The 24,130-nt window shown below is 37.1% G+C and overlaps 2 protein-coding genes across 4 annotated transcripts in view; one reads left to right on the top strand and one right to left on the bottom strand.

Annotated features, from left to right (window-relative positions):
* Nucleotides 1-8,693, top strand: part of angptl1a (angiopoietin-like 1a) — a 32,464-nt gene extending 23,771 nt beyond the window's left edge. Inside the window, exons 3-5 of the mRNA XM_051645634.1 lie at nt 2,355-2,548; nt 3,659-3,929; nt 4,320-8,693. Coding sequence (XP_051501594.1) covers nt 2,355-2,548; nt 3,659-3,929; nt 4,320-4,507 — 653 coding nt within the window. The 3' untranslated portion in view covers nt 4,508-8,693. The remainder of the gene's footprint in view (nt 1-2,354; nt 2,549-3,658; nt 3,930-4,319) is intronic.
* LOC127410382 (ras-specific guanine nucleotide-releasing factor RalGPS2-like) overlaps nt 1-24,130 on the bottom strand; it is a 198,312-nt gene that overhangs the window by 64,958 nt on the left and 109,224 nt on the right. For all 3 annotated transcript variants that reach the window (XM_051645616.1, XM_051645618.1, XM_051645617.1), the window contains 3 exons: nt 22,192-22,281; nt 22,025-22,117; nt 16,658-16,784 (listed from right to left, as the gene is read on the bottom strand). In XM_051645616.1, coding sequence (XP_051501576.1) covers nt 16,658-16,784; nt 22,025-22,117; nt 22,192-22,281 — 310 coding nt within the window. The remainder of the gene's footprint in view (nt 1-16,657; nt 16,785-22,024; nt 22,118-22,191; nt 22,282-24,130) is intronic.

The following is a 24,130-nucleotide window of genomic DNA, read 5'->3' as shown; positions in this document are numbered from 1 at the left end:
GCGGCTACCTTCTAAGGTCATGGAGACTTATTTTAAATGCTCTTTATGGGCATTACGTGCATAATGTTCCTCACAAGAAGCACACGGGAGACCTGACTTCCTCTCAAGAGCTGATACCAATAGAGTCAAATGTTTGAATGCTGAAAAGAGAAAAGAGAAAAAAATAAAACTCTTTTCTAGTGATAATTTTCAATATTGAAAAAATGTAAGTATATTTATAATTAACATTTGCCTCAACTTTGTCCACCATGGATGAAAATTGTTTGCCGCAACTAATTCTGGGATTGTCTTATCCGGCTAATATGCATGCAATGTTGCTTTAGAATTTGGCCAAACAAGGAAATTTACAAGGCAGTATAAATTTGCAGCCTGTTTGGAACCTTTCAACTGCAGTACGATGCCTAGTAATGCTGCCTAGGTGGCTGCTCACTTGATTTTTGAACAGAGCCAATAGCCTGAGAGACAAAAGTCATCACTTCATGACTTAACCTCCATAAGAACAAATTTTGACCGTATCAGTAGATTATGACCCCAAACCTTGCAAGCCAAACATGTGGCATGTGTACGTGTGAGATGATGGTTTTGGACAACAGCCTTCATTGTAAAGTCCTGAGTAGATATAAATATCTGATCCACTGCACCTCTCAAAACACAAGCTCCAGTACTGGCTTTCATCCATTGCCTTTCTCTCTCACATACCCACACTTCACAATAAACAATCTCAACTGCTTATCCAGCAGATATTCAGTTTCAAACCAAGACTTAAACAATGATAAAATCTATGATCGCCTCAGTAACTGGCTCCAGAGTTGGGACGAGTCCAGTCTCTCATGTGGCCAATGCAACTCAATAGGATCTGAGTCGCTCATGACTGACCACTAATGACAGTTCATTGAAGCCAACTTTACCCGAAACACAGAGAATTACGACCGCAGCTGACCGAAGCAAAACACTCTTCTAACCTCTGGGGTTTTACAGCAGTGCTTTAAATGTGACAGGACAACCAAAAAACATTTTGCTGATGAAGATGATAATTTCTACAAAAGTACGCTTTTCATGGAGTGGTTTCCGATATATCCAAGATTCAGGTCTGTTTCAGGGTCCTCTTTGACTCAAGCAGAGAACATGCTCACTCCACCACTTTGCAAATGCCTGCTGCTCTAAGTTATCTGGCACAATGCCTGTCTGTGTGAGCTCAAAGGCTGTCATTCGCAGACCGGCGGTTAGGGCAACTCTGGAACCTGACTGGATAACACAGCTATTTCAGCACACTGAGAGCTACTGAAAAACGTACTCTTAACACAGGAAACCTCCTCTCATACAACACACCAACCATACCACCCAAAGGGCCTCTGGCAGAGGGAAATCTCTCTCTCTTTCTCCCTCTCTGGCTCACCCCTACATGACTGATAATGATTTTAGCTTAAGCTCAAGGTAAAGAGGAAAAAGAAACATGAGCAGAAAATAACCAAAGGAAGAGGGAGTCACACAAGGCCTAAGATGGTGTCTGGGCATGGTAACTTCATCAGGACAGAGCAGTATATTTATTATTCAGCCAAATTTGACTGCTGGGACATTGAGATTTCGTAGACAAGTAATGAGGGCAGAGACGACCAGTCCAGATCTTAGACTCTACAGGGAGAGCTTTCAGTTAAGACAACAGTGTCTCTCAATGGTGAGGAAAATTCCCCAAACCCCTTGAAGACCTGAACTAGGGTAATCTGGGACATTTTTGCACTTTCAAATTACTGTGATTATCATTCAAACACTTCAGACCAAGAAATTAGACTTCAATCACATTAAAAATATAGAATATGGCAGGAGACTTGCTTGTGATTAATTTTGAAATGTACATATGAGAGATTAGGTGTCACACATTACTCAATGTCCCAGATTACCTCAATTCATCCTATTAAGTGTCTACTTTTATCAAGTATTACTAAGTCCAGCTTAGTGGTTGAAGATCAGGGCTGGTAACCTTAAGGTTGCAGGTTCCATCCATGATAAAAACACCCAATTTACATAGGATCTGTATACAGCATCATTGATTATAATGGGAGCAATCTAGTTCCGTCTTGCCATAATGCACAACCTATGTAGACATGATGACAAGGCAAGGCATATAAAGTCTCTAAAATCTTAACAAAGTTGCATGTAGTTCGTGGAAACAAATTCAGATTGCCCCAGTTGTGTAGCAATAAAGTTTATTTTCTGAGGAAACTCTAGGTTTGAATGGCTGAGTATTTAGGGGATTAGTCTTTATCAATTTCACTTTTTTGATCCAGATGTGTGTGCCGAGAGCTGTGCAGTTCTCAATCAGAAACTCAGTTAACATTTTCCTCAATCTTTCTCAGGGCCGTTCAGAGACTGTTTCCAGGTGCGGCAGGCAGGGCACACTACCAGTGGGATGTATCTGTTGAAGGCAGAAGGCAGTGATAGACTGATTCAGGCCTGGTGCGAGCATAAATTAGACAATGGAGGCTGGACTGTTTTTCAGCGAAGGAAAGATGGTTCTGTCAACTTCTTTAGGAACTGGGAAAACTACAAGGTAAGGGCCAAAATCAAACACATAACACACCCACAGCACAGTGAAGACCAACTACCATGAAAAACTAAGGCAATAAACTATCCTCCAGTCAGTCTAAATCATCTGATAAGAAACAGAGAAATAGGGCAATTTCTGGAGATGGCCCCACAGTGTGCATTTACATAAATGCTCCGCATGTGTGTGTGTGTGTGTGTGTGAGTGTGTGTACGAGTGAGATTATGAAAGAGATTGAATGTGTGATGAGGTTCCAAGACCCACACAGTTATTTTTGAATGGAATTGATCATTATTTTGTTCTGTCCCCTTTGATTGATTTATTTTTATCAATTCGTTTTTTTGTTTGGTTGTTTTTCTCTTTGGCGGGGGTGAGGGTGTAAATTGTACTTTCATGTTACAGTATGTTATCTGTCATTTGTGTCAGTGCTGCCCTCTTGGCCAGGTCACTCTTGTAAAAGAGATTTTATCTCAATGAGTTTTTATCCTGGTTAAATAAAGTTTACTACTACTACTACTATTTACTAGATCATATAAAAGTAAATCACTTTTTTTGATCATCAAAATTTGCCAAAAGTTCAAAGCACAGATGTTTTCTAAAATGAGACTACTGAACAGGCAAAGACACTTCACCTTCAGAAACCAAGAACTAAAGTTATGATATATTGGAGGCGTGTACACCCAAAGCACATTATTCATTCCTTTTCCAAGACCAATGGCCTGAATATCCCCCTTGTACACTTCTGAAATCAGTGGAAAAATCCAGTTATGCCTTTATAAAAGTAGCTCTCAAGTTCCCTGCAAAATCTTGGGACTCTTGGGAGTGTGACTTCACTGTTTTACTCAAAGTTGAGCGTGTTCACTTGCCAGATGAGTGGATTGGAAGTCAAAGTAAAAGGTGTGCAATATACATGTCTTAAAATTATCTCTGTGAATCACTGCACACAGTTGGATAAATGTACATAAACCACAAAACACACTCTAGACTTAGATGAAACTCTCATTGGTCTAGCTAATATCCAACTATTTCCATTGGAAAAAAGATCAAACTCCTCTATTACACACAGTCTGCCTCTATTATGGTCTCTCTCTGTCTCTCCCCCTTTTTCTCCCACAGAAAGGCTTTGGAAACATAGATGGAGAGCACTGGCTGGGATTGGAGAACATTTATAACCTGGCCAAGCAGGGGAATTACAAATTGCTGGTGGAGTTGGAGGACTGGGTGGGGAAGAAGGTGTATGCCGAGTACAGCAGTTTTCATCTGGAACCTGAGAGCGAGGCCTTCAGGCTAAGACTGGGCACATACCAGGGCAATGCTGGAGATTCACTCACCAGCCACAACGGAAAACCCTTCACGACACTAGACCGGGATAAAGATGCCTTCACAGGTGTGGCATTAATACACAGAATGGATAATTGTAGAAGAAAACTTAAACTACCTCCATAGCTCCAAAGCTATTAATGTCATACAACAGATTTTGTTCCCAACACAGGTTCGATTGACCATAAAGTTTGTTTTGTTTGATCAGTGTGAAAGCCATCTTCTGAACTTGGGGACACACCAAGGAACACATAACATGACAGTTTGTGTAGTGCAGACTTTGATCAAATGAACCAAGTGTGAAAACAATATAAAGTGCTTCTAAAATGTCAAGCTCTGTCATTAGAAGTATAGTTTGAAAGAGATGTATTATACTGGTTAATTGGTGCATTATATTCCCTTTCTTCTTTCCCTGGCATTCTCTTCCCTTCCACACTCATTCTTTCTCTGTCCGCAGGCAACTGTGCTCATTTCCACAAAGGCGGTTGGTGGTACAATGCATGCGGTCAAACAAATCTGAACGGTGTGTGGTACTCCGGTGGTGTGTATCGCAGCAAGTTCCAGGATGGAATGTTCTGGGCTGAGTATGGAGGAGGGTTCTACTCGCTCAAATCGGTCCGTATGATGATCAGGCCAATAGATTGAGGTCAAGATGCCACAACCCTCTATGAGTCTAAATTCAAACCAAATGAGTCTAAATTCCTTGAATGTACTCATAATTCACTTCAGCACTTATTTATAATCACACGTTCATGTTTATGATGACTGAAATGTATAGCACACAATACTGATACAAATTACTAAATCTACTTGCGGTGGAGTGGAAGAACCTGGGAAAAAAAATGACTCTTACATCGGTGTCGTCTTTCCTCTGGAACTGTCCATCCCCAAACTGAGAAGACAAACTAAGACACTCTCGGACGGATTCGGACTAGGGCATTGTCAACGTCACCATCTCCTGCTCTTCTTCATATCTTCCATTTTATTTTACGGTCTATCAACATTTTCTTTTTTCATAGTCTTCATTGCAAACCCTTCATCCTCACTGCAGTCCCATTTCTTCCAACTCTTCCTCATCCTCATAGCTTGGACAGATGACATCAAAGCCTCAAAGGCTTTTAATCAAAGCTTTTTTCCACTGGCAACACCTTTGCCATACACTCTTTACTGATATGTATCTTTAACAATAAGGACTGGCACTGGGCCTTACTGTTCGCCAGGCACCACTGGCTTTCAGGTGTGATGTTGGTCTGTAAATATATTTCATGTTTGTATTTGTTTGTTTTTAATTTAAGGACTCACCTCCAATCCACCCTTATTCATTTGTTATTTATACACAAGTGATTTGTATTTATGACAGCTATAATCCTCCAATCATCTATCTATCCTCGATTATAATGTGATATGCTTTTGTGATGTATACATTTACCCACAGGGACAATATTTCAACTAAGGGTGTTTATTTTGGTCATTTTGACAACTCGAGTACTCGACGGATATATCGCCCAAGTACTCGAGATGGAGTGAGTTCTCTTTGTGCTATTTTTTTATTGTTGGTATACCTACATTTCCAGTCAAAAGTCTGGACACACTTGACTAAATTTATATTACTCATGATCTTAAAAACTTTTGATCTAAACACTTATGCTTAACCTCTTCAAACCTGTGGACCCGCCGGCAGGTCCATCAGGGGGCACTATATCACGAAAATACACCGCATACATTAGTCAGGGATATGTGGTATTGTTTGAAAGCTTAGAATCTGAACTTTTCGTAGATAAAACGCTTCTGCATTTATGTCACTTAAAATAACTAAATAAGGCCTGAAAACATCTGTGCCACAAATAAGTGCTACCTAGTGGTCATGTGGTAGAAATATGAATATGAATATAAAAGTCTTTCAAATAGCACTTAAATATACAAATCATATATCTGATATGAACGAAAGCTCTCATTCTCAGGAATGCAACTGTACAGTTTATTTGTTGCCCTAATACCACAGTTAGAACGAAATATGATTTCTTTAACACATAAAATACAAACATCTCTTTATATCTGCTCTTACCTTAGGCGGTTATCTTCAAAATGAGCCATTTTTACTTGTCTGTAAATTTGCTTGTGTGAATAATCCAATGTTATATCTTAGATGTCCAGAATAAAATATGCGGTCGAGCAGGAAAAGCATGCCAAAAAAATCTTAAATATATGTTAAAGGCTATTGATGATAAAATGGTATATATCATTGCAAAGGGGCGCTTTCTAATGAAACTTAGATTGAGCTTCTAGTCCACTCAGAGGCCAAGTTATTTGATGAAACAATGGGGGTGGTGCATGAACTGAAAATTAGGCTGAGTGTCTATGGACGAGCACATCTGTGAATCCTAAAATGTGTCAGAGCGCCACCTACATTTCAAATCTTCATATTGTGATGGAAAGTGATAGAGGAAAATACTTTTTTCTACTACATGCTGCCATTTAGTGGAATTTATTTCTGAAAAATGAGACCAATTTTTGGCAATTAGTCCACAGTGTGTGTGAATGGTGAGCTTTTAAATTTGAGTGTGAAAAATTGCAGAGTTGAAGAGGTAAAATGCTTGAGTCTTGCAGACAAATATGAAATCTCACTATGCATGAATTTCTTTACAAAACTAAAACATTATGGTAACACTTTAAAACAATGTTGTATTTCTTAATATTAGTTAATTACATTAGTAAACATGAAACTAACCATGAACTACACTTTTACAGCACTTATTAATATTGGTTAATGTTAATTTCAACATATAATAGTACATTTTTAACATTAAAAGTTAAAGAATTACTTAATTAACCAACATTAACTAACATTGAACAATTATAAATTAATAAATCAACATTAACCAAGAACAATAAATGCTGTAAAAATATTGTTCATTGTTAGTTCATGATACCTTATGCATTTACTAATGATAACTAATATAACCTTATTGTAGTGCTATCAATGTTGTTTAATATTATTATTAATTTTTTTTGGTGTTTTTTTTTTTTTTTTGGACTTGATAGTAAAGGAGGCAGGATACATGTGCACAGCATACATGAGAACTCCCTCAATACTGTTTAAAAGCATCTCAGGTGGATACTTCCAGTTGACTGAGAGAATGACCAGAATGTACAGAGCTGTAAACAAGGCAAAAGTGGTGACTTTTAAAATTATATACAAGATATTTTGATTTGTTTAAAATGTTTGGTCACTGCATAGCTTCCATACTTACATTTGTGTTAGTTGATGACTTTACTATTATTAAAAAATGTGGAAAAGTGTGATAATAAAGAATAAGTATGCAAGTCTAGCTTTTGACTGGTAGTGTACATATGCAACAGACGGATATTTTTTTTGTTTTTTTTGCATTATGTCTTGCTGTTTTGAGTCTCATGGCATGAACTTTGCGTTTTAAGAATAGTCCACATATTAAAAATGTGTCTCAAGACCTCGTATTCTATTCTATTCTATTCAGTTCTGTTCTGTCTAACCATTTTTTAATGCAAGACCATGTCCTGTGTGTACACTCTCTAATCTGCTCCACACAGTCAAGCTCTGTGACTGTCCCAGACTGAAAATCACTCTGTATGGTGTTGACACTGACACAAGTTGCCGGCCCCCTCTAACAAAGTTATCCCCAAAATTACACTGTGAAATAGGGCTGAAACGATTAGTCGACAAAAATTTTCATTGTTGAATAGTCGTTTGATCTCATTTAACGTAACATGAGATCACATTAAACTCTAATGATGATGCGTGAGAGCAGCACTGCAGTTCGCACCTGACTGAGGAGAGTAAGAAATACACAGCTCACAGTACAGATGCACTTTAAACTTTCCAACCAGCTTCAGGTGATGTAGATCCCAAAATATGAGGGAACAATACAAAATAAGTAAATACAGAAGCACTCTCGTTGTGGAATAAGCAAAGCCAGAGCTCTTTAAAGGAAACACCCTGCATTACATCTTTAATGCAGTTATATTTAATGCGTTATAGCTTTATTAAAGTTCAAATAATATGGAAGCAGGTCATGTAAATAACTACAAACTCCAAAACTGGAGTCAGCGCAGAGATTGAAACTGCACCCGGCTGATGCACACTTTGGCGCAGGGACACTTGTCCCCTCACGTGCGCTTGCCGCAGCTAGATTATAACATGATGGCTCGCAACTTACTGAATCATAATATGTGTCACTGTGCATTTCTTATCGTGAAAAGAATTGGCAATATGCAGCTTTATTAATAAGAAAGAGAATAGATCTTGAATATAAGTATACTTTTGTCTTTACTGCACTCACAGAAGTATAACCAAGTGAAAAATACACTTGTATACAAAATACACTTATATTTAAGATCCATTCTCTTAAAGCAAGTCTAAATATATTATATGTTGCTTCTCAAGTAAATGTATCTTGTTTTAAGGATTTTTAGACAATTTCAAATGGAAAACTAGACAAAAACACTTGATAACAATAGGATTTTTTTTTCAGTAAAATTCTTTACTGAATTAAACTTAATAAAGTTTGTATTTTTTTTTCTTTAATTCAGTCAATGTCATTTATGACATGTGTGGTTGCCGCGGTGGATGGCGTGAAGCCTCCACACGCGCTATGTCTCCGTGGCAACGCGCTCAACAAGCCACGTGATAAGATGCGCGGGTTGACTGTCTCAGATGCGGAGGCAACTGGGATTTGCCCTCCGCCACCCAGACTGAGGCGAATCACTATGCGACCACAAGGACTTAGAGCGCATTGGGAATTGGGCATTCCAAATTGGGAGAAAAATCCCACAAAAAAAAAAAAAAAAAAAGAAAGCACATTTAATACACCTTTTAAGTCGGGCACAAGCTGAATAGTCGGTTAAGAACTAATGATTATTCGTTGCAATAATCGCAGAATAGTCGAATAATCGTTAAATTAATCGATTATTCAAATAATTAATAATCGTTAGTTGCAGCCCTACTGTGAAACATTTCAGATTAAATTTGTCATTTTAAATAAGCAATGTGTTTTTGTGATCAAACACTGCTGTCACGTTTAAAAACAGAAAAGAATCAATTCTTTGAAACAATGCAAAATTTATGCTCAGGCTTGTCCTCTCTTAGGACAAATACACAGCATTAACACATTCCCCCTCTGTAAATGCTGATGTACAGTACTCCATTGACAGGGGCTGAATACACTTACCCATGAATGCCAAATGTAATTTTGGTACAAACAAAATAAAATTCTGCTTTTGAATCCAATGAGAGCACTGCTCCAACACTGAATAAATATTACAAAAAAAACCATGGTCTTAAAGTCTGTGAACATTTCCAATTTTTTACACAGCATATTCGGAGTCACAGCTGGCCTTTCAATTACACAATTGATTTTTCTGCAATATGAGCAGAGTGTGTGTGTGTGTGTGTTTTAGACTGAAAGAAACAGAGATTTCATGTTATAAGTATGCAGACATGTGAAAGTGGGAGGACTGCACTGGGATACAGTACATTGAGACAATGAAAACCACATTTCTGCTGTCCAGTCACGAATGGAGTTAAGAGAGAGACTGAGACGAGAGAGAGAGAGAGAGAGAGAGAGAGAGAGAGAGAGAGAGAGAGAGAGAGCAAGACATTCCTTCCATATAAAGTGTTTGGGTTACATCTCCACAAAAGTTTATTTCATAAAAGTTATTCCTCCCTGTTCCCGGATCCCCCAGTGGGACTATCTTTCAGAATGTCCTCAATCACTCACAGCCAAGAATCTAATTCTATGGGGAGGACAAACGAACACACACACGCAGGCACACACGCCCACACGCCCACACACACACACAGAAGAAAAATACATTTGCAGGTTAAATCCTGTGAATGGTCTGCACACTTTCTAAAGAGTTTGCAGTCTTTTTCCCAACATGCATCTCTGACATTGATCACAGGCTTTCACACCCTCCCATATGTGGCACGAGAGTAAATACTGACACAAAGACAACAACTGTAATCCTTTTCTCTTTCCTCAAAAAATTATTTTTTGGATAGAGTGAAGGTCCACTAAAATCATCGCCGTGAAAGTGGTAAATGTAAGTCTTGGCACTAACACGTGTCCCAGAACGCAACAATCTTCAAGGTGAATCCAGCACTGATGTCAGAGATCATAATAGCAGCACTAACTAATAGGCGTGTCCATATTTGCGCTGACAAAAACTGGATTTGATTACTATTTTTTACTAAATGATGCAATGCATCCTAAAATCTGGTCGCAACCAGTGTTAAAGGGAAAGTTTACCCAAAAATGAAAATTCTCTCATATTTTACTCACTCATATTTCTTTCTTCTGGTGAACACAAATGAAGACTTTTAGAAGAATATCTTAGATCTGAAGTTCCATACAATGCAAGTAAATGGGGACCAAAAATGTTGAAGCTCCAAAAGGCACATAAAGGCAGCATAAAAGTAATCCATAAGACTTCAGTGGTTAAATCCATGTCTTCAGAAGAGATATGATAGTTGTGGGTAAGAAACAGGTCAATATTTAAGACCTTATTTTACTATAATTTCTCCTCCCTGCCAAGTAGGTGGCAATATGCATGAAGAATACGAACCACCAAAAATAAAAGAAGAATGTGAAACTGGGGATTAATCTTTAAAAAAAGGACTGAACTATCCCTTTAATCTTGCCAACAAAGTTACTGACGAAAATGCTCGTTGAAGAAGGTTTATTTTTATTTTTTTCAATGATAACGAAGACGAAACAAAAATATGAAAAAAAAAAGAAAATAATAATAATACTGTAAGATATGAACAATGCACTATTTTTCTGTTTTTTTTTTTTAAAGACATTTTTTAAAAGAATTGATTCAAATAATCTAGTCATTGTATTTGGGAATTTCCCCAAATTGAAACAGCTGAACGTGTACTAACACCTTAATAAACTTTATTAAAAGATTAATTTCCTCACTCAAACACATCCTATGTATGTGAGATTAATTGGTTATATCTACAACATAAAGGTAATATTACAACTTAAATCTGCACAAAAATTGAGTAAATGAACAGGTGAGCTTAAACTAAGTTAAGTGGTGAGAAAGCTTAACTTGCATGTGAATGCACTTGCACTTGAATGTGTTTCCTTAAAAACTCTCTACACGTAACACAAACTGTCTAAAGGTGAGGAATGCACAACAGAGTAACTTTAAAAAAAAATAGCTAATACATCCGTACAGTATATATTTATTACATATTATTATTTCAGGAGCTACGATTTTCAGGACAGTTTTCTCTTATTTTGATACAAGTTTAAATAGTTGTAAGTTTGATACATGTTTTTGTCGTTTTGCACATTATCATCAACTACAATGTCATTTTTGTCGACTGCAATTATCTGCCATTTCATTAGAGTAAAACGGACTAAAATGAATGAATATGACATGATAAAATATTGGCTAAATTTGAAGAACATTTTCGTCAAAAGACAAAGGTGTAAAAATGAACACTGGACGCAAATACGGTTTGATTATATTATGTTGGTACGATTCGCAATTTTACAACTAAAAAGGTCAGGAATTTGATTTTGGATAAGAAATGTATGTGCAATACTTTGAGCATTACTATAGTAATTATAAGCGATTATTAAATTCATTAATTGATGCATTGATTTTTCCTTGTCTGATCAATGCACTGATACATTTTTATACTATTACTAATCAAAAGTCTTCTACAGTAGTAATTTCCAGTGGTAACTAAATATATTTAGACTTTGCTTTGTTAAACCAATAAAACTAAAATTGTGTTTGTGATTGTGAAAATTAAAGTAGGGCTGTCAAATGGTTAAAATGATCACAATTAACTCATTTCAGGTTTGGTATTGATGAAGGGGTACTTGAGCCTTACTTATGGGGATGTGGGGTTACATAAAAAAAAATAACTGGAAACACTGGATTTTAAAGGTATAATGCACACAGTATCACCCGACCCTGTGTGACTTATGCACGTGTGTTTATGTGCGTATGTAGATTGATGGGAGTTCCAGAGCTCGTCTTTGCAGGGGGTGCTAGCAGTGCGTGTGTGTGTGTGTGTGTGTGTGTGTGTGTGTGTGTGTGTGTGTTTGTGTGTGTGTGTGTGTGGTGTGACCTCTGTGTGATCTCTGACCGCAACAGCAGCAATGAAAAGACAAAGGGGAGATTTCACTAACAATGAATTAAGCCTTTTAATTTGCACATGTTGTCTATACAGTTTAACACCAGAGTCACTAAAGGAATTATTCAGATTAAGTAGCAGCTCAAACACCCACTTCAAGGAATAGTTCACCCAAAAATGAACATTTTTACATCAAATTACATTCTTTCTTCTGCAGAACACAAACGAAGATTTTTAGAAGAATAACTCAGTGCTCCATACAATGCATGCGAAAGGTGACCAAAAATTTTAAGCTCCAAAAAACACAAAGGCAGCATAAAAGTAATCCATAAGACTCCAGTGGTTTAATCCATGTCTTCCGAAGTGATCTAATTGATTTTGGGTGAGAACAGACCAAAATGTAACTCCTATTTAACTGTACATCTTGCCATTGCAGTCTCTAGGCACCATCATGATTTCAAGCTCAATTACATTTCCTAGTGCTTGGCACATGTGCAGAGCGCTATATGGCGCTAGGAAGTGTAATCGAGCTTGAAATCATGATCGCCAAGGGCACTGCTGATGTCAAGATTTATAGTGAAAATTTTGTTACATTTTGGTCTGTTCTCAACCAAAACTGATTAGATCACTTCAGAGGACACCAGAGTCTTACAGATTATGTTTATGGTGCCTATGCCTCACAATTTTGACCACCATACACTTGCAGTGTATGGACCTCCAAAGCTAGATATTCTTCTAAAAGTCTTTGTGTTCAGCTAAAGAAAGAAAGTCATACACATCTGGAATGGCATGAGGGTGAGTAAAAGATGAGAGGATTTACATTTTTGGGTGAACTATTCCTTGTCAGCACCCAAGGAGATTCAGATTTAGTCAATGATAAACATTTACTTACATTGAATAATATCCATTTATGAGTCAATGTTCCTAGATAACATGATAGTAAAACTTATTCAGCTAACGTTTGCAGAGACAAGTGTTCAAAACATAGTAAATTATACTCTCTTTTTGATTATCGTAAACCTGTAGAACAAATGCTAGCATTGTTTATCAGTTTGGTTGCTATGAGATGTCTCTGTTGACAATGAAGTTACCACTGAAAATAACAACGTAATCAATCTCAAAATTGAAAATAAGGCCCCTCTTTATCATTATCGATCATCGTTCTCATGATTGATCATTGCTGTCACTTCTGAGTACTCGTGCCTATCCCTAACCCACATAAAATACATTTATGCACAAGAAAGACAGACAGGGGTCAAAGAACATACAGCAGGTCAAAAAGCACCTCTTAAGAGTTTTATGGCCAAGTCTGAGAACATCAGATCCTCCAGTTCTCTGCCTAAAACTCCTCCATCTCTCTCTCTCTCTCGCTCTCTCTCTTGCTCTCAGATTTACAAGGAGAGTGACTGGCAGTTCTTTCATGCTTTTCAGACTTCATGTTGTACAAGGGAGCAGTATTTTCCTCTCTGCCTTCCAAGGAACCTCGAAGTCCTCCAGCAACATATCAAACACACCAGTGAACACATACAGCACTTCTAAAAGAATGGCGTACCCTTAAAGCCTCTATGAAATTGCTTGACGACTGAGTTTTCTTTCCTGTGTTGACGTATTTCCTATTGAATCTGGAAGTTGGGGTGGGACATATCGAAGAGCTCGTTCTTTATTTTTAAATAGCCAATACCCCTCAGTTTCCGTTACAGCATGGCGTGATTTGTTACTTGCTATTGTTAGACACAAGTAGGTGGTATTAGTGGGAGAGGACGTACTCATTCTAGAGAATTTGATTGGACATAAATTTGGACACGCCCATGAGTGCAAGATGAGTCATTAATATTTTTTGGTCTCTTTTCAAAGAAGAAAAAGACTGTACATATTGTATATATTTTTTAAATTAAACTTTTAGGAGTACCCTAGCATGCAGATGGCCTCAAAGCTAACAAACATGGATTAAAAGCTACAAAAATGTCAATTCTGATTTCATGGGGTCTTTAAAAACACAGCCTGAATTGAGGAAAGTCTCCATTTATTTAATCCCTCCAGTCCTTATGTGTGGGATTGCAAGGCCCTTAAGTCATAAATGCACGCTTTGAAGAGAAGTAGAAGAGAGTGAATGTTAATAAGATAGAAAGGATGGTAGGAAATTAGACATTTTGGTTTACTCTTGAAATTCTGTAGTACGGCATTGCTTATATCATTGAATCTTGTTTGATAAATTGCTTGTGCTTTCCCTAATTTGTAAGTTGTTTTGGCTAAAAGTGTATTTAAATTATTAAATGTAAACATAAATGCAAGTGATCATAGCTTCTGTAAATTACCTTCACAAAATATCTTTTACTCTTCCACAGGAGTGTTGCACTCTGCCAAATAAATGCTTGGAATAAATCAATCGTATGATAATAAACACATCAAAGTGAATGAAGCCAGAAAGAGATGAGAAAGCGGACACTTGTATTGAGAAATAAAAATAATAAACCTCTTTATAACAGCGGAGCTTTGTTTTAATGAAAGTCAAATTACTAAAGAAAACAGTGACTAATTGGTGTATTTTTCTCATTACTCAAAAGAAATGTGTTTTCCAATTCACTCAACACAGTTTGTACTGCCAGTAAAAAAAAAAAGAAAAAAAAAAGAAAAGTGAAGTGAAGGGAAAAAGGATTTTGCTTGAACCAATGCAATGGCTCATCAGCTCTTCTCCCACTGTCTTAGAGAGAGAAAAGACCCATATATCAGTGACTTTTACCCGTCTGAGCTCTTAAAGCCCTGAATAAAACAGGACTGGGGCAGCGTTCAAATGATGATGCAACTCAGACACGAACATAAAGGGAACAAGAGCTCATAAACATGCCAGTCTTATATAAGAGTTTCATTTGAATGACCCTTCGCAACAGAACTGCATGTAATGGAGATCTTTATACCTTACTGTATATTAAAGGGGTCATATCATGAGGAATACAATTTTCCTTAATATTTTGACATATAAGAGGTCTTTCTGCTATAAAAAACTAAATTTCAGAATTCAAAACGTAATCCCCAATGCAATAAAAACATTATTGAAACTAAGCTGCAAAAAGGCCCCATTCTCTACTTCCGCGACTACCCTACGTCACTAGGGGTACATTAAATCATGACCCCCTCTACAGCTCAAAAACATCAACGCCTACTTAAAATCATCGCACCCTTGGCCCCGCCCACTGGTGCTTCAGTTCGTAAATTGAGAGAGAAGGACAAACAAGGCCTACTGTGGCCTCACTATTCCTGAACACCAAAGGGAAAAATAAAAATAATATTTTTAATTATTTTGTATTTAAACATGCACAGACAGACATCTTTGACAGCTTGATACATATCTCAGGCCACTTTGAGGCTTGAGGCTGTCAACACTGGACGTGTCGACACAAACTTTCTAAACCGTTTATTTGTGTTGTTGCAGGGATGTGCCGTCCATATAAGCAATGTAAGCAGTGCTTACCTAACAGAAGGGTGAAAAGAAAAATGACACTAAGAAATATTTAAATATAACTGTTAATATAAAACTACTGTTTTCGTTTAAATTTCATCTCAGTTGAGCAGCACAGACAGTTATTCATTTATTTGCTTTGGTGCCACCCTCAAGTATAAGCACTTTATATTATGCTTTCCCTGATTCAAAGCATTGTTTACCCACCCTTTCATTCAACACTGTACGTTCATTCAAACTGAATCACACCCGCTACTACAAATGGCCAAGGTAAGCATGCTTACCGAAGTCAATCAGAAGCTCCTTCCTTCAGTCACGCTATCTGATAGACTAGATTTTAGTTTTGCTTCAACACGTTCAAGTCCACATAACTAATGCGTTATTAAGCGTGTAAGCATCGACGACCATTGACCATTTTTTATCCCCTTTTCTCCCAATTTGGAATGCCCAATTCCCACTACTTACTAGGTCCTCGTGGTGGCACGGTTACTCAATCCGGGTGGTGGAGGACAAGTCTCAGTTGCCTCCTCTTATCATGTGGCTCATTGTGCATGACACTGCAGAGACTCCCAGCATGTGGAGGCTCATGCTACTCTCCACGACCCAAGCCCATCTTACCATGCACCCCATTGAGAGCGAGAACCACTAATCACGACCACGAGGAGGTTACCCCACGTGACTCTACCCTCCCTAGCAACTGGGCCAATTTGGTTGTTTATGAGACCTGGCTGGAGTCACTCAGCACACCCTGGATTCGAACTCGCAACTCCAGGGGTGGTAGTCAGCGTCAATACTCGCTGAGCTACACAGGCTCCCCGTTGGATTTGGCAAACTTAATTTCAATTAAAAATCAAGAAATAGAGGCTATCGAAACTTCAGAAAGCAGGCGACTTTTACAACAAAGTGACAGAGATGTTCATTCGCAAGGAGAGATGCATGGATTTTGTGTTCAAGTAAAGGTGAGTTAATATATTTATTAAACATTTGTGTTATTGATACTAGGTCATAGATACTAGGTCATTGTTTCTGGTTAGTCTGAGGCTATGAAGTGAAGATCTGGCAATCATATACTTCTTGTGTTATGTCTGTTTTTAATGCAAAAAACAGAAAAAAAAAACAAAGCATTACTAACATTATCAGTGGACCTCAGGGAGGATACAAGGGTGTGTGTATGCGTGTTTGTGAGAGAGCAAGGAAAAAATACCCAAATACGGGATGCAGGATGTCATGCTCTGGCTGCTGATGTAATCTCTCAAGCGCTTATAGTTGTCTTCTTTAGACATCAGATAATCCAACTTCTCAAACGTGGCCTTGTCCTTCCGATTCAAAAGCTGAGGGGCAGAGAAAAAGAGAGAGATTTCTTACAATAGCAATGAATAAAATTATTTTACCAGTCTATCATAACTCGTTTTATGATTGAACAATATACATTTTAAAGAAATGTTCTTTCTTCACTACAGTTTAAACTCTGTCAACAGTATCTGTGGCATGTTGTCTACTACCACAGAAAATCACTTCGACTTGCCCTTCAATTTGTAAAACACAAAAAATGGTATCTAAAGCAAGGCATTCTTGGGGGTTAAAAAGCAGTTTGCAGCTCATATTTCTGTTAAAAGCACTTGGGCTATACTATTTCTTCGGTACAAAATGTTGTGTTATTTGATGGGATTACTTTTTGGGGGCAATTGAACATCTAGTTATGTGTTATCTGTTTAATTCCTGCGGGTGGAGTTTGCTCTGTGTAAACAGTGCTATGCAGATAGGTACATCATGACAGAATGTCACAAATGCTGTTAATACAGCTAAAAGTGACAGTTCACCCAAATATGAAAATACTCTTTATCATTTACTCACTCTTATGCCACCCCAGATGTGTATGACTTACTTTCTTCTGCTGAACACAAACTGACATTTTAAGAATATCTCAGCTCTGCAGGTCAACACAACGCAAGTAAAAGGTCAGAACCTTGAAGGTCCAAAGGGAATTTAAAGGCAGCATAAAAGTAATCCATATGACTCCAGTGGTTTAATCCTTCTCTTCAGAAGCGATATAATAGGTGTGGCTGAGAAACAGATCAATATAGTAATAAAGGACTTAAATATTGATGTGCTTCTCACCCACACCAATCAATTATCTTCTAAAGATACACTATAAACAATTTCACATGAAAATTTTAGTTTGTGGCACATGGTTTGTGTTCATGATGTTTCTGACCAACTTCTCTGTTCTTTATCATCTCACATCAGCCTTCACTTGTCTGTCTAATAAGAAGTCAGATAAAATAAATAAATAAATAAACCTTTGAAGCAATGTACATATTAAATGTACAATTTTGCCAGGATTGAACAGTGTATTTTTATGAAAAAACAAAAAACAACAACAACCTGTACACAGTAAAATAACAGTATAGCACTGCATTGTGCGTTATAATGGTGAAATACCCATAAGCCTTTGCGCTTGAATAAGTATGTATGCTTTGGCAATGCACTGGGGCTACAAAAAAAAAAAAAAAAAAAGTTCAAAAGTTTTTTATTCAGACTTAATAGAAGTATTAGTTTAATTAGTGTTGTTGTTTTGTTATCAATAGTTGTGTTTGGTTTGAAGTCACCATTATGGTGATTAGTGTTCTCTTGAGCTGGCACCTTGGACCTTCTTTATTATTATATTATGTTTTTCCACCTAGTCAGTTTGTGTTTAAGTAAAACACAAGTTGTTGCACTGTGCTACTTGGAAGACAAAACCTAAGGTCAGACTGAATGTTTGATCCTACCTTATAAATGGCACTATATATGGCAATAGTGATGCATTACACATAAAAGCAAAAACACTAAAGGATATTAGAGCAAAATGATATCAGCATATTTAGTGTTTGGAGGGGGGTGGGGGTAGGTGATGTTGGATGGGTCAAGGAGGCCGACTGCACCACCTTTAGTGAGCTGCTGGCGCCCCCCTTTACATGGCGCCCCTATGCATTGCATAACTTGCATATATGGTTTTTGCACCTCTGCAAGTCACACACAGAAATCAACCTTTGGCATACAAAACGCAACAATGGTGACAATTAACAAACATACTTTTATGTAAAAAAGTAAAAGCTGAACATACAAGTAAAATACAAAATACAGGCAACTTAGACTACAACAAAAACAATGTCAAAATAAACCAGTAAATAGTAAAAAATAGAAGTAAATTATTCATGCCACAGTGCATGCTGGGAACATAGCTGTTAATTTCAACAACAGTAGACAGTATGTAATTTAACAGCAATATGCTGCTAAATTGCAGTTGTATACTGTAGCTGTCAAAAACTGTATCTTGCTGTTAATTTCAACAACGATAACACACTGTATTTTTACAGTATAATGTTGGCAACCACAGCTGCCAGTAGTTAACTGTTTTTTTACAGGATAATTTTTTTACAGTGTATGGATTTAACCAATGGAGTCTTATGGATTACTTTTATGCTGCCTTTATGTGATTTTTGGACCTTCAAAGTTCTGGCCACCATTCACTTGCATTGTATGGACCTACAGAGCTGAGATATTCTTCTAAAAACCTTTGTTTGTGTTCAGCTTTGACCAAATGTCCAATGTGCTGCCAGTTCATATATATATATATATATATATATATATATATATATATATATATATATATATATATATATAAACACTGATTACCAGATTCCTCTACATTAAAATTAACATCTACAATATGCTTACAAAACAAAATTTTCAGGTGTGACCGTTTACACTGAAACGGCTAATGGGATTTCATAAGTAAACCCTGCAGGATGTAGATGAATGTGCAGCACAGATGCTCTTATACAGATTGATTTGTGAGCAGACACGCTGTGAAGTAATAGAAAAACCACTGTAGAACAGGTGTCCATTTTATTGATAGTCTCTCCATTTTATAGTAGAAACAGACTAAGTGTTTGGGAAGCCTCAGCATTAGCTTTAGTATTAGTACAGGCTACTTACTGGTCTTCAGAGAAACTGAAGCATTTTGACCCATAAGAATAGCATATTATTTTTGATTTTTTTCCAATATCATACGTTTAAAAAAAATAATAATAATAATTCAGTTCACTTTAAATGTAGACACAGCCTCTCTGCAAAGCTAAATGCAAAAACAAAGTGCAATGCACAAACTGTAAGATCAGACTGCAAAGATGAGAAATCTTTTTATAAATAAACTTCAGCCACTCACAGTATTCAAGTTTCACCCAAAAAGTGTTACTGAGCCCGTTTACCTGCACAACAATATGCTGATTACTCTCTAAAATCAGCTTATTTAAAAAATCTGACAAGGCAAGAAATCCTCGTTTATTCTCGAAATCCTACATTTGAAATAATCACGTTATTCACTGCTTTTGACGTCAAACCGTGAAGAGGTATGCGCTCAACACGTGCACACATTGAATGAGCTGGTAAGAACACCAGGTAAGGTGTTTACATGGCACGTGAAATCAGCGAAAAATTGACAATGACGTAACAAAGCTGCATTCAGACCTATTTTTTGCAGCTTAATTCCAATAAATGGTGTTTTTTTTTTTTTTTTTTACTGGAGAGAATATTTCGAACTGAGTAGGGAGTTACTATATGTTGTCCTAATACATCAAGCTCTTTATCTGAAAAGATTAAGGAGAATGGATTTCTCATGATATGACCCTTTTAACCTCTGAAGTTGTTTTTAAAGATTTCCTGTTTCAGTGGCATGCCCAAAATTAAAGTCTTTAAAAAAAAAAAAAAAAAAACAAAGAGGGTCAGTTGTTTGGTATCATTTTAAAGAAAACTTTAACCAAAAAACTGCTTTTGTTTTGTTTGCAATCATGTCATCTGTAACAGAGTAAAATTATGACAAAGCAATCAAACGTTACAGCTTTACAAATATAATTTATCCTAGTGTTCAAAAACATCTCCAAGTGTCCAAAAGCCTCTCCAAACAAATTAAACATAATAATTGTTCATAAGAACTAATTACACAAATGCAAATACAACAATAACTAAAGGTGTGCTTTCTCTCCAAAGCATGCAGACATGATGAGATCTCATTCAGTTCCATTCTGTGCCATTTGAGCCATCACTGTGTCTGTGTGATGTACTTGGCACCATCTTCTGGTGGCCAAATGTAATTACAGTGAACGATCCTCTCTGCCCATATTTGGATGACTTCCACCTCTGATTGCAGCTATCTGAATCCTAATACGATTGGTTTAGCATACCATGAAGCTGGACAACTTACTATATCAATTCCGATGAAGTCATCTGATCCTATTTTTTTAGCTAGATAGTACATTATGAGTTGTGTGCACAATGTGCTTCGTGTGGATTATCTAACGATCTATGCATACGATAACGTTGTGTATGGGCTCATTTTAATGTGAATCGCCTCCTCTAAGTAGTTGTCTATTTTATGTTCTGTTTATTCTTGGTGAAGTTATAAGTGAAAATGTGGCTTATAAGCAACACCTGTTTACATGTAACATGTATGTCAAAGATATGTCCTTAGCTATTACTCACTATATTTTTGTTCTGTGAGTAAAGGTGTATTCTACTCTTTGTGAGCTTTCCAAAGACATATGATACATGGCTATCTGATCAGTGTGATGTTTTACCAATTACAATAATATGTAACGTGCAAAATGATTCAAATGATAAAAATGGAACACTTCTGATTTGTCTGAAAATGTCAAAACACTTGTTCGGTTTTGGTCACAATGCTTACGTGCATTGAAAATTACAGCTTCTAAGCTTCAAAACGATACCTATTTGGTGTTCGTCAAGACTGTCCTTATTAAAATTTTGATTATTATTTTTTTCTCAGCGGGAGATTGAAGGGTTAATGACAAATATTTTCCATCAATAAAAAAAGAACATCCACCCAAAACACCAACATTTTATGATATTTTTAATGAATTACAGGAACTTCATACTCAAACTAGCACTGTTGTACATGTCTTAAATGGAGGGTGTAATGTTTGGAGAAGAAATAAGAGGGCTATTTTCAGTGAAGACTGAAAGGAAACAAACAAACAGGGTTCTTTGTCTTTCATCAATACTTGAGTATTGTAAAAAAATTGCTGGAGATTTTGCAGGGATCCATCTGTTTGTAAATTCAAGCACTCATCAATTACTGACTGAGACTGTCTTGAGAACTGGATATGACCCTCCCAGTTTTGAATTCACAACTTATAAACACACCATGGAAATAAAATAGATCAAAAGATAGCTGGGCATGCAGCAGCATAATCTAACCAGAACAAAATGCACAAAATGATAAAGAATGTACAATGAGCCAACTGACCAAAGACGGAGTCTGTTGTCATTTACTCACCCTCATGTCGTTTCAAACCCAAATGAGGTTTGTTTTCCTACATACAATGAAAGTAAATAGTGACTGAGTGACATATCTATAAAGATGTGATGATGCCGATTATCATATTTAGGTAAGAAATGGTGATCAGGGGTCTTGGCACACTTTAAAATGTTTGGGAACCACTGGGGTAGTGTATCAGAAGTATTATAACTGTGTAATAGGATGTTAATACAGAGTTTATTAAATACTCACAGCCCAGGTCTTGGTTAGTCTGAAGATTGGTGCGCTTTGCAATGCAGACACCACCGCCATCCCCGCATGTAGATTATTAATGTCACACAGTTTCTGCAGGAACAGAAGCAGGAGATCAGAGACAATCAAACAAGTACAATCACATGTGCTGCATGGAGTGTTTGTACCTTTGCTGTTCGGATGTAGAGACTTAACACTTCTGCTCTGATCTTTAGCGTCTGGGCATGAAGAATCTCCCTTACCACCCAGAAACTCACCTAAAAGGCACAAAAAACAAAAACACAAAAAAATATGCATTGATAACTCACCAGCAATAGTTAAACACAAAAAAGTAATCTTATAAAAAGGCAAAAAAAGGCACTGAAATCTTTGATTGTCACATGTAGGAGGGAAATGGACTGCTTTGGCAGGGACATATTTACCACTACAGTAAAATTTAAACATTATAGTCTGGCAAATCTAAATATACTGTATGCACATTAGCCACATGTGAGGAGACACTGCACCAGTGTGGCCATATGCACTTAACAGACATGCACCTATAATTGAAGAATGGAGAGTAGAGTAAGCTAATTATCTTTGTTGTTATCACTCAGATGTTATTTGATCATTAGAAGTTATGTCATCATCCAGTAGTGATCACCAGCAAAGTAGAAAAGAGTAGCTTCACTACTGAAGTAGAAAGAGGAGAAAAGATGGGACGAGAGGAGACGAGAATGAAAGGAGACCAGAAGAGGTGAGGCGAGATGACAAGAGGAAAACAGAAGAGAAATGAAGAGAATAGGTTATGTAATTGCAGACATGGATCTTTGAAATATCACTCTTCATTTGTATAACGCTCCACCTCGTCAAACCCCTGCCAACCTCAACCCCTATTTCCACTTTTCTATTTGTTTTTCCAGACTTTTTCCATTTCTTTCCACATGTCTGTTAGTGGGACACACACGCATAGTGAGGTCATTGTTTTGTGTCTTTCCTGCTGTGTGTTCCTGTGTTTGTTGTTAGATTGGATCATAGTGTCTCTTTTTCAAGCCGGAATACCTCTTACCAGTGGAAAGGATTTAATTCTGGTGACTACTGAAGAGAAAAATCTGCACTGTACTGCAGACACTCTATTTCATGCATGGGTACACATTTACACCAGAGGCTGTATTACACACACATAATCTTTCAGATACAACACACCTGCATTATAAACAAGAATCCAATTAAACTGTAGTCCAAATCTAAGTCTCTAGTTGAGTAAAAATGGTCCCAAAACACTGTTTGAGAGTATTGTTCTCATATAATGGAAGTCAAGAAAAACAAAAGTGGGAAATGTTGGCTGCTGGCCAGAGAGAAAAAGTAAAAATTATGTGTATTGAGGGAAAGAGGGCCACATATGTTTGTGTTTATAGTCGTACAGACGCTCCACGTTTATTTATACACAATAAAAATGTACATTATGCATGACAATTGAGTGACAGAGACAGCCAATAATGTTCTTATTAAGAGGAAAAATACAGATGATCAGACAACAACCGTGATGTCAACTACAGATGATAAACTAACAACTAAATGATGCCATCTACTGGTGACCAGCTAACGACTGAACAGTGATAAATCTGCTGATGATCAGATAACTATGCAATGATAACAAAACTGCTAATAATCACCTAAATTTTCAACAAAGAGTGAAAAAATTAAAATATTAGTGATGATCAGCTTACAAAGACACCACTACTGATAATAAGCTAAATACTAAACAATGACAACACTGATGATAATCAGCCACCTACAGGTCAATGACACCACTACTGATGATCAGCTAACTACTGAACGATGACAACATTACTGATGACCAGCTTACTACTGGATGATGTCACCACAACTGATGATCAGCCAACTACAGGACATTGACAACACTACTGATGATCAGCTTACAATTGGACGATGAAAACACTACTGATGATCAGCTAACTACTGAACGATGACAACACAACTGATGATCAGCTAACTACTGAATGATGACAACACTACTGATGATCAGCTAACTACTGCACGATGATAACACTACTGATGATCAGCTAACTACTGAACGATGACAACACAACTGATGATCAACTA

The sequence above is a fragment of the Myxocyprinus asiaticus genome, chromosome 19, assembly GCF_019703515.2.
Source record: "Myxocyprinus asiaticus isolate MX2 ecotype Aquarium Trade chromosome 19, UBuf_Myxa_2, whole genome shotgun sequence".
Taxonomy (NCBI): domain Eukaryota; kingdom Metazoa; phylum Chordata; class Actinopteri; order Cypriniformes; family Catostomidae; genus Myxocyprinus; species Myxocyprinus asiaticus.
Note: the sequence above shows the minus strand (reverse complement) of the source record. Positions and strands in the feature narration are given on the sequence as shown.